Source organism: Lynx rufus, unplaced genomic scaffold (genome assembly GCF_022079265.1).
Source record: "Lynx rufus isolate CCGP_SWC_20201006 ecotype Redwood Valley unplaced genomic scaffold, mLynRuf1.p SCAF_3, whole genome shotgun sequence".
NCBI classification, from domain to species: Eukaryota; Metazoa; Chordata; class Mammalia; order Carnivora; family Felidae; genus Lynx; species Lynx rufus.
In genome coordinates this window covers 181,894,888-181,908,200 of record NW_025814845.1, presented here as the reverse complement: position 1 = coordinate 181,908,200, position 13,313 = coordinate 181,894,888, and the positions used below count along the sequence as shown (strand labels likewise).

The following is a 13,313-nucleotide window of genomic DNA, read 5'->3' as shown; positions in this document are numbered from 1 at the left end:
GCTTCCCTATCCACCCCTCCCCAAAGCATAAATGTTCTAAAAATAGTTGTAATTCCACAATAAACACTCATTCAGTTATTTAAAAGGGTGAATACAGGGGCACCTTGGTGGCTCACTTAAGCCACCGACCCCTTCAGCTCAGATCATGATCCTGCAGTCATCACTCCAGGCTGACAGAGCAGAGCCTCCTTGGCATTCTCTCTCTCCCTCTGCCCCTCCCCTGCGCACACGCGCACGCGCACGCGCGCTTGTTCTCTCTCTCTCAAAATAAATAAACTTAAAAAACTTACAAAAAATAAATAAAAGAATGAAAACCTATGAAGTGTTTAGGGGAGTCCCTGGCACACAGATAGTTAAGAGTTGGCCATTAACTATTAATGAAAAGGGTGCCCCACTACTTTGGCTCACTTGTGTTAGATTGCCACTAGGGGGCAGACCATGTTGGGAAAGAAGTGAAAACCCAGCTGGAGCTGTAGTGCACCTTGTGTATATGGGTGTGTGTACCTGACTGCACAAGCAAGAACCACTCTTTCCACCTTGACTTTCTGACTAGCACTTCTGCTTTTTATTCTTGGAGTTCCTTGTTCTGCTTTTTAAAAAGATCTTTAGCGAACTTGACTATGCAGGATAGCTTAGTGCAAAGAAAAATGTTAATGAATACGATGTATTGGTAGCATGTTGCTAATTTCTTCTTGTGGATCATCTAGGCTAAAAGATTTCCCTTTAAACCAGGGTAACTTAGAGTTTATTGTTACTTAACAAGCGAGAAAAACTCCGAATAAAAAAACTGCATGACATCCATAATGGGGTGCTACCAGATCTGTTTGTCATGCCAATATTTAATTTTATTCTATTCATGATTTTAATACTGATTAATATTTTAATTGTTACAGGTTTCTTGGGAGGAGGTGGGGGGGATGTGGTTATGGAATATTAATGTATAGAATCTGGCAAAAGGGTGATTGTTCAGTAATTAACTGTGGTAAAGCCAAAAGGCAACAACTCAGTGTAGCTTTTCTTTATTAATTCCTTCGTTATTTGTGCTTCCCTTGCCACGGGTACAATGTGTTTTCAGGACCCATCCTGTGCTTGTTAACAAGTTGTATCTTTCCCACAGCTAACCCTTGACAGGTAATTGAGTTTGTATTGACAGCCTCTCAGTTGGCAGGCTCCAGAAAAGAGGAAAGAGGGAGAGGGAATTACTCAGTTTTTGGGTTTTTTTTTTTTCCTGTCGGTGTCCTTCCCTCTTCATACCCTAAATTCTCTGTAGGTTTTCTAAAACAGTAGCTGTTCCCTGCATATTTTGATAGCACTTAATAGGGCTATTTAGAGCTAACAATTTCCACATTTATTTCTATTACTAAGTCTTGTTTTCTTAGGATATCTTGGAAACAAGCACAGATCATTTTTTTACATTGTTTTCTTTATTTAATTAAAAGTGTTAAATGCTGGGTTATTCCTGGTTATTAATGGCATTACCTTTAAGTGAGCATGATGTCTGTGTACTTTTCTTACAACCATATGTTCATGTACTTTTAGTTTTTGTCATCATATTTTAGTGTACTTTTATAAACTACCAAAATAAACATTGAACAGATCCCAGTAAAACAGATCCTAATTTGTGCATATTCCCAAACATTACTCTGAGATGCCACTTGATTTTCCGTAAATGAAAGTTGTAAATCAGTGAGTGCCATCATCAGAATGTGGCCCAATTAATTTTATGCCTCTAGAACATTTTTGTTGGTTATTAGTGAGGTCCTCAGAACATGACTATTAAGGTTTAACCTTTTATCAATCTGTCATTAATAGAAGTTTTATTAATTGTAACTGGGAACACTACTTGAAGCCATTTAAAAAAAGTGTACCCAAGGTATCGGGTTTATAAACAGATTTACATACAAAATACTTGAAAAAAAATGCCCACTATTAGTGTGAATGTAATTTAAAAAATTTTAATCAATATAGATGAGTGTAATGAAATCTTAATTTTCTCCTTATTCCCAAATAAACATTAGGTACTCAAAGTAGTTAATTTCCCTCACCAGTCTCTCAAGTAGTTAGAGAATCCGTGACATTATTGGTTGTTATATAAAGCTCCTAAGACCACCCACTTTCTCCTCCCCTTTACCATCCCTGATGAAAACCATAACAAGCCCTTAAGCATGTACAGTGTGATGTAATTGAGAGGCTGATTGCTGCTGGATCCACTAAGAGGAGATTTTATTCAGACGAAGAGTATTGTTTGGACAACATCTGGAAGTGAAAACAGAAGCCAGGAACCCTTGGAGAGCTCGGGTTTTTTTTTTTTTTTCTTTTGTGTATGTGCAGTGGAATGACATTTGCTATGTAGGCATGTTTTCTCCCGCTGTTATTTCTTGGCTTTGAAGAGTACCGAGTTTAAAAAGACAGTATGTGACCGTGCCTGGAAGCTGTTTCTTCTGCGAAATCTTTTCACCTGCTCTGAAGACATGTTGTTGTCTCCCAAATTCTCCTTATCCACCATTCACGTACGACTGACTGCCAAAGGGTTGCTTCGAAATCTTCGACTTCCTTCAGGGTTTAGGAAAAGCACTGTTATTTTCCACACAGGTTTGTCTTGCATACATCTCTGTTTAGCGTTGCATGGGGGACATCTTGATTAACTTGCAGCTGCTTATCAGAAATTTTCTAAGGAGATACAGTAATTGCAGAAAGAAAGCTCTAATGAGAGCGCGAGGCTTACTTTGTAAAAATAAGTATTTGGCTCTTAACGTTTCAACACATGGGAATATGATACTTCTACTGAGTATAAGCAGATGTGTTTTTGTTTTGTTTATCGAAAGCAGAATTGTTGCCTTGAAACTCCCCTAGCTCTTTTCTGACACTAACCAAACCTGTGAAAATCAGCACCTGTTAAATTTTGTTGTACTTCAGGTGATTTTGGAAAGAGCAGATAGGTAAATTGTTATTTTTCTTATTCTTAAAAAAGGAGATGAAATGAGAGGGTTTTCTGTAGTTTTTCAGGATGTATTTTCTCACCGAGATTATGATAGGTTAATTTAATATGTTAAAAGATGTCTAAATTTGAAATATTGCCAACAATAAAACATCCTAGTAGCTGTGGAGAAGGTAGTAAGGGAGCCACAAAACAAACTGAGTTTTCCTAGCTTCACAGGGAAAATGTTTGCAATCAAAGAAACCGCCTTTGATATTTATGCTTGTATCTGCTTTTTACTGTCTGTGCCTAAGATGGAGATAAATGCAGTGTATACCTTAGGCATATGTAAACCGGCGTGCTCGCTTTTAGGGGATTCGATTAATTGCCTCCCATTGCTACCTCCTGTTCTAGATGGTAATGGCAACTATGGTGAATTATATTGAAGTTATGCTATAAAAACAGGTGTATTATATTTGATTCTGGCTGGTTAGTGTTAACTGTAATAGGATGGATTGAGTATATAAACAGATTGTTTTTTCTTGTTTGATATTCATGTCAGCCCCGATGTGTCTTGTTTTTCATCTCCGTCCCTAGTGATTTTTTTTTTCAGCTGACTGTTTTTAGTTTCCCAGGGGCATCTCCCTTCCCTGAGGGTAACTGTCATTTTTTCTGGCACCTTCTCCTCATGTTTCATAACTCCCCTTGACCTCTCACTTAAGTCTGCCGACCTTTCCCTCCATCTGAGCTGGCTGCTGAAGGTAAATGCAATGTTGGGAGGCAAATAGTGTTGCTCTCTCTCCCAGCCGAAATGACAATGTGAATTTTTCAACCTTTAAAAAAAAGAAAAAAAAAAAGTGACAAATGAAAGAGTGCCTTGTACTTGCAGATAATTTGTATGATCTAAAATAGCTCCAACTAGCTATAAACTTTTAAAGAAAATCATCTTTGCTCCAAGTTAAAGAGAAAATCAAACTGTACAGAAGTTATACAATTCAAAGTTTGCCTCTGTCTTGTCAGGACTCCCTCTTCTCATGGGTTCTGGTATAGCCTTCCAGTAACTCGCTAATCCTGTGTGAGCCTATATAGATTTTTATAGACTCTTGTCATATAGAAATGGAAGCATACACACACGTACTCTCTCTCTCTCTAATATAGCTTGCTTTTTAAAGTTAATGTATCTTAGATTTTCATGTTGACACATGTTTATCTACCTCTGCATTTTAATAGTCATGGAAGCCATGATCTATTTAACCAGTCTTCTGTAAGCGAACGTTTTAGGTTGTTTATTGTACTGCTGTGAAGCAGATAGACTTCCAAGGCAGCTTAAGCAAAAGACCGAAGGCTTTTATTATCAGAGTTTGACTAACAGTTGCTATTTTAGGTACCTTTTATTTTCTGAATTTCTGTAAAACTACTTTCAAACATTCATTTGGCTAAGGTGAAATTTTTAGAGGGTGCGTGCACTTAGAGGTGGTCTAGCCTACCTTCTTTTACACCAGAAGTCAGAGGCCCAGAGAAGTGTATTGTCTTGCCCAAGGGCACACAGTAGTGGAAATGTGAGGAAAACCTGGGACCTCTGTTCAGAACACTTGACTTACAGGTTTTCCTGGCTGTGACTTGTGCTATAATTCTGTTAAATCTGTTGAATAGCAGTGATGAAAAAAAGAGTTTTGTGTGTGGGAAGCCTTTTAAAATTATGTAAAGAATAGAATTCTCCTGACCCCCAGTGAGAATCTTTTGTGAGCTGATCCCATGTTACATAACTTTAAGGGCCAAGAGATCTTTGAGTGAAATGGATATTGACGTCCGGCATTTATTCTTACCCAGAAGGGCTGTAAGCAGTACCTTGTGTTTATATTCTTAATGAAGTAAGTGGTGTTGGCGTTCTTTGCCAAAATGGCACTGGAGCTGACCTGGATTCCAAGAACCTGGGGGGTGTAGCCTTGGTTCTGCTGGTAACCAAGGGAATGACCTTGATCACTTAATCATACAAGAGCTACAAAATAAAGGAATCAGATGAGAGGATTTCTGAGATATCTTTAACCTCAAAAGCTATGAATTTTCTGGCTATAGATTAAAAAACCCTGGATATATTTCACCTGAAAATTCACCTTATCAAATCTAATGATCTCCTTATCACCCAAACTCAGTTAATACTGGTGATTTATTTATTTCTCTTCATGACGCACGTTTTTCCTGTATCCTGTCATGTAACACCAGTTAACATTTGAAATCATTGTTCTTCCTCATGTATCCGCAACTAATTGGTTGTAAGAATCTAAGACCTTGTTCTCTGAAATCTCTATATGTTTTTATCCTCTGCCACTACTCTAGTTGTCTTTCTTATATGTGGAAGCATTTGAAATTGCTCTTCTTAGAAGTAAAAAACAACCAAATATTGACAGTTTCGTATGTTTGGTCTATTTGAAGGATTTCATAGTTGGTCTTTGCTACCAGACTTCCCCCTGTTTCCATAAGCAATCAAACTTTTTTTTTTTAAGGTTAGCTCTACATGTGACTCCTGATGTTGGAGTTGTGAGTTTGAACCCCATGTTGGACGGAGAGATGACTTAAATAAATAAAAGACTTAAAAAAAATGTTTAAAGTATGCTCTACACCCATACTGGGGCTTGAACTCAATACCCTGAGACCAGGGTCGCATGCTTTGCCAGCCAGGACCCCCCTTTCTCCTCTTTGCCAACTGTCTTTCACGTTGCAAGATTGATTCATTCACTTTGTGAGTACTTACTAGACACATACTGTGTGGCAGGTTCAATGCTAGATGCTGAAAATATAACCAGGAAGCAGTCACACATGCTCCTGCCTTTGCACAGCCTATTATTAATCAGAATATCAAGTAATCCTGGTCAGGCATGGACTAAGTGCCCAGGCAGCTCCTAGTGGGTAAAGCAGCCTTGAGGGCTTCCAGAAGAAGTGCCAATTAATCTGGGATCTCAGGGTATCTGGAGTTAGCCCAGAAACAGAAAGTTTTCCAGGCAGAGAAAACAGCATGTGAAAGCCTGGAGTGGAGGGAGAGGATGGTTCCTTCAAGGAAACAAAAACATTTTAATGTGTCTGAGCGTAGAATGTGGATAGAGAGGTGCCAGCAAGAGGGGCAGTGATCAGCGGGACCCAGGTAAACCAGGCCCTTTCACTGGGTCTTTACAGAAGGACACTGTGCACTCCGGAATGTTGTGATTGTGTGGCACGCATTGAGGGAGCGTGTTACCAGAGTCAGGATGTCATCTTCTCTGCGAATAGGGGCAAGAAATGGAAGTGTGTGTTTGTCAGAGTTCTAAGTGACGTTGCAGGATGTCTAGCATGGATGAAGAGCTTGGCGTCAGGGACATGCTTTTCCTCCAAGTCTGGAAGTGATTTCACTGACAGTCTGGCAGTAGTCTCTCTTGCCAGAATAGCTCTACTTCAGAATTTTGCCTCTGCATGTGAGTTCTAATTTTATAATGAGTCAGTAGAGGGAAAAGAATTTTCTTAGTAGAAATATTCCTTACCACCAGTTTTATTAGAATTCAGGTTTTCTTTGAAGCTGATAGCTGTATTCATTATTATGAAAAGTCCGATTTTGAACCTCAGAGGGTTAATATTCCTTTTGACTGAAGTGAAAGCAATTCACTGTACTTAGAATTATTTTTGCTGAGCCAGTGATATCAAAAGCAATTATTATAGCCAAGGGGAGAAATGTACTGCATAGATATTGAGGACAGGCAGAAGTATCATTAATAGGACAAAATATTTCATTTACTTAAAACCACAGTAAAGAGAACCATTTTGACTAGAGAGTAAGAGCGAGAGGCAGAATATGAAAACATCTAATTAGAACAAAAGTCATCAAATTATGTTTGGTATTCGTTTTTGAGAATGTCGAGAAGACCTGCTTTTAGCTGCAGTTAAGACAGCTTTGACTATGAAGCAACTTACTTGTCTCACCTAAAAAGCTGTTCTGACGTTCAGTAGCTCAGCTCTGTCAGGATCAACACCTTTGCTATTTTCTTAGCTTCCGGAACATGCCTCTTGCCTCTTGCACTCATGATCACTGCTCCAGGAAGGAAAAATAAAATAATGAAGCGGTGGTGACAAATCACTCAGGCTTCCATCTCATTGGCTAAGTGTCATTCACATGGTTGGCTACCTGCAAGGGAAGCTGGGAAATTGAGTGCCTGACTTCCCCAGGCTCTAGAGCCTGCAAGGGTAAGGGGGGTTGCAGCCTTTTTATAGTATCTGACCCAGAGAAGGTCAAACCGTTAATTCTCAAAAGCTGATACTGGCTGCTTATAAATAAGGGGAGTGGATCTTTTTTATAATTAAAAAAAAATTTTTTTTTAATGTTTATTTTTGAGAGAGACAGAGACAGAATGCGAGTGGGTTACAGGTAGAGAGAGAGGAGGCACAGAATCTGAAACAGGCTCCAGGCTCCGAGCTGTCAGCATAGAGCCAGACGCGGGGCTCGAACTCACCAGCCGTGAGATCATGACCTGAGCCGAAGTCAGCCGCTCAACCAACTGAGCCACCCAGGCTCCCCTATAATTTTTTTTTTATAATGTTCATTTTTGAGAGAGAGAGCAAATGAGCGTGAGTGGGGCAGGAGCAGAGAGAGGCAGGGACACAGAATCCGAAGCAGGCTCCAGGCTCTGAACTGTGAGTACAGAGCCCAATGCGGGGCTCGAACTCATGGACTGTGAGATCATGACCTGAGACGAAGTTGGACGCTTAATCGACAGAGCCACCCAAGCACCCCAAGGGGAGTGGGTTATTTAACAAGTCTATTCTCACAACATCTTTTTTTTTCTCTCTCTCTTATGATACAAATGGCTTTGGGTAATGATTACCTATTTTGTAATTATTTCAGTTAAACACTTTGAAGTCACTTTGGACACAGATTAATATTTGATTTCTATCTTAAATGAAGTAATTTTCAGTTATAAAAGAATATGTGGAGGAAGAATGTCTCAACTTGACATATGGCTTTTATATATTTTAGATGTGTTCTCTCACTCAAAAAAATAAAGATTAAACAAATTTTTTTTTTTTTTAATGGGGGGGTGGTGCCTGGTTGGCTCAGTCTGTTGAGCATCTGACTTTGGCTCAGATCATGATCTCGTGGTTCATAAGTTGGGGCTCGCATTGGGCTCTGTGCTGACAGCTCAGAGCCTGAAGTTTGCTGCAGATTCTGTGTCTCCCTCTATTGCTTCACCCACCCACCCCTCTCTCTCTCTCTCTCAAAAAAATAGGTAAACGTTAAAAATAATTTTTTAAATGTGTCAACAAAAGTTTAATATTGTTATCAGTACCTTTGTGGTAGGTACTGCCAAGTTGATGCTAAATAAACTTGAATTTCTCTCGTGATTCTCAGACTACAAAATACAGAAGTTGATGGCACCATTATAAAAAGCTTCTATTAAAAAAACAGGTGCGTTAGAACTTTTGTGTAAAAAGTTAAAAGATTCAGTCATTTGTAGAATACAGATCTCACAGGGACCAAGTTCAAGAATAACATGAGAGGTGTAACCTGTTACCATCCCTTTGTTACTGTACCGTGAATACACATTCTTCTCTTTGGTTTCCTTGAAAGGAGTCTTGAAGGTTTTGCTGGCTTCCTACCACACTGATGAGCATTTCCTGAGAACTGATGTTGTGAATGGTATTATGCTAAAAACATCTTGTCATAGATTGATACTGAGCTCATCTAGCTATGGCGGTCTTAGAGCCGCAGCTTTGGTAGGGCACACTGGTAGGGACTTGGTGGATGTATATTTTATCCCTTGCCTGGTGCTCTGTGAAAAGGCCTATCCAATTTGCTCATACACAGCGCGAACCAAAGTATAGCAAAAGACACTTGTTCCCTATTTAAGTTGAAATAAAAATTGAGTTGTTTCCTCTACTAAAATTCGTGTTTTTGATGAAACTGTTAGGTTGGATGATTGCAATAAATTTATTTTCATTCAGTATCTTCGGAATTGTTAATGTTACAGGACTAAAATTGTATCACTTAGAAATGTTTTGCTGTGTTCCATGTTTATAGTATGCTCTTTCAGTCCTGCAGTTCATAAACTTAACATTTTCAGCTGAACTTCTAGATTATTTAAAGAACCAGCAAACTGAGGGAGGTAATATCTTCTTAAAAGTATTTCTAAAAAGGGGCACCTGGGTGGCTCAGTCGGTTAAGCTTCAGACTTTTGATTTTGGCTCAGGGAATGGTCTCTCAGTTTCCGAGGTCAAGCCAAGCGCCATGTTGGGCTCTGCACTGATAGCCTAGCCTGCTGGGGATTCTCTCTCTCCCCCACCCTTCTCTGCCCCTCCCCAGCTCATGTTCTCTTTCTCTCTCTCTCAAAAATAAATAAACTTGGGGCGCCTGGGTGGCGCAGTCGGTTAAGCATCCGACTTCAGCCAGGTCACGATCTCGCGGTCCGTGAGTTCGAGCCCCGCGTCAGGCTCTGGGCTGATGGCTCAGAGCCTGGAGCCTGTTTCCGATTCTGTGTCTCCCTCTCTCTCTGCCCCTCCCCCGTTCATGCTCTGTCTCTCTCTGTCCCAAAATAAATAAACGTTGAAAAAAAAATTAAAAAAAAAATAAACTTAAAAAAAAAGTATTTCTGATGTAATGAATTTTTTTCTTTGTAGTCCATTTTAAGAACATGAGAAATCTGCTTATTTCCTGCCAGCTACATGGGAAATAGTTAAGGTCAAGTTTGGGTTATTTTTTTGTTTGTTTGTTTTTGTTTTTTTTTTTTCCCTTAGGAAAAATTGTGTAAGCATAATTAATCTGAAATAGGAGTTTTTAATAGGAATATACATTCCATTCTATAACCTACTTTAAAAGTTATAAAAGTGAAACCATTTTATTTGTAATACAAGCCATTGTGACAAATTCTGATGATACAGTAATGTAAATTTTTAATGCTTAGGTGCCTTAAAGTCTTACCCTCCACCTCAAAGAGAGTCAGCTTGGGTAATTTTAAAAGTCTAAACACTGCTTTGCTGAGCTTGAAATGTTCCATGTAAATAAATGCCATAGCTACCTAGAATAGAAAAAGTTGCATGTAGTTTCGAAACTGTGATAACTATTCATTCTTTTAGTAAAAATAAATAACAAAAGGAACACAAAAAGGTTATAATAAGTTTAAGGTAATAATTGATGACATGGATGACAATTAAAAAAAAAATCTCTTGTAAGATTATACAGATTACCATGGCTTTACTGTTCACTGGGTACAACCAGGAAGGGTGGGTTAGTACACTCGTGTTGAGGGCAGCATTCAGGACAGGAGCAGATACAGAGCTGATGGCTCCTTGGGAAAATGACATGGTGGACAATTAAATTTGGAAAGTGTTACGAAGCAGGTGAATTTAGAATAGACCTTTTCTGGAGAATGAAGAGCAGAGCGTCAGAGAATGTCTTTCCGCCTTCTTCACTGTGTCCCACACCAGACTCCTCCCCTCGCTCTGCCCTTTCTCTCCTTCCCAGGCACAAATCCACTTGTGTTACTTGTGTTACTTCCTAGCTGCAAGCTTGTGGCTCTTCCTGGGCTCCCCTTGATCCACCTGGTCCACCAAGTCCCCCCCCCCCCCCCGCCGTTCTGCCTTATAAACACACGCATCCTTTTCTGCCTGTTCTCACTGCCCCTGGCCCATGGGTTCTCTTCCTGGGTCTTCGTCCTGACCCCCCTGTGTACCTCTCCTATCTTTCATAGTGCCCCCAGACCCCCACTCAGTGTCGTCCTCAGCCACCTATATGGTCAAACCTTGTGTGGCATGGATGCTGTCACATTCTTTCTGCTTCAGCCACCTCTTTGTACTTGAACTTCAGGAATATCTGGGGCCACCCATACCCCTGCGCCCCTGCTGGCCTTTTCTGCTTATCTGTCTGCCAGATGTGCAAATGCCCATGCAAACTCTGCCTCCTGAACCCTGCCCTGACTGCTCCAGATCTAGGTGTTTCTCCACCTGGACTCGTCCCACACACTCCACATAACTCTGTTATCTAATTATCAAATTATTCTGTCATTGTGGATGGCATCTCCCCCTTTGATTAATAAAAGTTCCTTACGGGACCTTTGCAGGGACCAGTTTGTTAGAAGCACATCCAATCGGCACTTAATGAAGAGTAGTCATGGGGGTGATCATTTATAACTGGATACTCCCTCTTATGAGAACACGTATTTCCCAATAGTTCTCATTTAATGCTTTGTTTCCATGAGATATCCCAGGGTAAGCACCCATCATCCAATGCTGAGGAAACAGACTAAAGGCCTCCATGTAGAGATAAGTGTCACTTTTAAGGGTTTGGTGTGCTGGGTCAGATTAAGGCAGAAAGAGGGGAATCAGTTGTCTGTCCAGGCTGCTGGTGGAGATTGCGGGGGCCCTCACCAGCACATTAGTTCATTAGCTATCTTTTATTACCTCACAGACATTAGTATCCACAGACAGGTGGATACTATAAGAGCTGAACAGGAAGAAATGAATGCTAGAGAGACGTGATTTAGCTGAGATTCCAGGCGTCTTCGTGCATCTGTGTGCAACACCACCTTCCTCTGTGCCTCCCGTCCCCCCCGCCAGATGGCAGGACTGAGGCTCCCGCCACACGGCAAAGTCATCGTGGTAGATTTTGATAAATATTTGGTGAGTGAATGACTAGGTCAATAGGTACACAAAAAATTAGGCAACGTTATTTATTAAACACAGTGTATATAGTTTTGCATTTGCCAAGGCAAACTCTTCCGGTAGGTCTTGTCTCTTACTGGATTTTAATATTTGGAGAGCCAGCACATTCAGTAAATGGCTTGTTTGGCCTTAAGATGCACGTGTCTTTGGCATGTAGTGGGTTCATCCATGTCTTAATGGTTAAGTTTTTCTCAAAAACCTTGTTTTGTCTTGACGTGGGGGTCTATATGCCTGAGTGACTAGAGCCTGGAAAGGGGGCCTATTCCTCTTTACCTAACCACTTTCTTCAAGAAGATGATAAGTAAGTTGATTAGGCTAGTTTGGAATTTTATTAAATGGAGGGTTTGGAGAATAATGAACAAATACAGCAAGCAGTGTTATCCGGTTGGTTTTCAAGTGAGCACATGTCTTTGATTCACGACTTCTGTTTTCCCCAATGGAGGTTTCAATTTCATTAGAGTGAGTCCCAGGAAGGTTGGATCAGACACGATATTGGTAATTATCTTGACAGACTTCTGAATCTGTATAGAAGATAACATGTAATTTTAAGGTTTCTGATTAAGTTGATTCTTTGAAATCACGTCTTATTAATAGGCATAATGAATTTATGTGTTTAAATACAGCCACATTATCAAAATGGTAACATGTTAATAAAGGGGACACAAAGGCAAATTTGGTTCATATTTTGATTTCCTATAAATCATGACTCCTGTAAGATTTAAGGGAAACTCTGTTTTAGTATATTGAAGGACGCTATTTATGAGTATTAGGGCTTTGAGCATCACTTTTTTTTTTTCCTTTTTTTTGTATCATCTCTGATCTCAAACTGGGCCAGGAGTGAGGAGGGGGAAAGATGCTCAAATTAGGTCATCAGCTACCACGTGGCACGATTTTGCCCTTCGGGAACACAGTATATGGAGCAGAAGATTGAGGTCACAACTTGATTTTCCACTTCTAGGTGCAGGGCATTGTAGTTGCTTATTTGCTCTTATGTTAAATTTGAAGATATGTACTCTTAGAAGAATTAACATGTCAATGTTCTCCTTCCTCCTTTAATGCAAATCTATTTTGAGTTGTCACATACAATAAAACCTGTATTATTAAATTCCTGTCTATATTCCTCAAGGAAGAAATGTGGATTAATTATGTTTTTTGATCGCTAAGTGTTAATGATTTAAGTGTTCAGAATTCACTTTAGTCATGTTTAGAAAATAATTACTTTTTAATTTTGAATAGGTGTTATGTTTACCCCATGGTTCAAAAACATAAAAAACATACTAGAACACTTTGTGTCTTTCTGGTTTTTATCCCCTTCACTGAAAAGGGAGACACTGTTGGGGTGCCTGGGTGGCTCAGTTGGTTGGGCGTCTGACTCGGCTCAGGTCATGATCTTGCACTCTGTGAGTTCAAGCCCTATGTCCTGCTCTGTGCTGACAGCTCAGAACCTGGATTCCGTATAGGATTCTGTGTCTCCCTCTCTGTCTGCCCCTCCCCTGCTTGTCCTCTGTCTCTCTCTCAAAAATAGATAAACATTAAAAAAATTAAGAAAAGTAAAGAAAAAGCCTGAGAGAAAAAGCAGCTGTCATGTGGACGGCTGGGTTTTACCGAAGCACAGGTGCTGTCCCTCCCCTACTTGCCTTGTTAACACCTTAACACTGCAGCCACAGGTGAACCAGTGACCAGGCAAAGCATAAATGAAAAGCAGCTAAGTGCCAAGAGA

The 13,313-nt window shown here is 40.0% G+C and overlaps 1 protein-coding gene across 6 annotated transcripts in view; it reads left to right on the top strand.

Annotated features, from left to right (window-relative positions):
- Nucleotides 1-13,313, top strand: part of MTUS1 (microtubule associated scaffold protein 1) — a 115,745-nt gene that overhangs the window by 61,679 nt on the left and 40,753 nt on the right. The window contains exon 1 of one of the 6 annotated variants that reach the window (XM_047092143.1): nt 2,423-2,592. The exons of the other annotated variants lie outside the window; for them this stretch is intronic. Within the exon in view, the coding sequence (XP_046948099.1) occupies nt 2,472-2,592 (121 nt within the window). The 5' untranslated portion in view covers nt 2,423-2,471. Of the gene's footprint in view, nt 1-2,422; nt 2,593-13,313 lie in introns of those variants that run through there. 6 annotated transcript variants of the gene reach the window in all.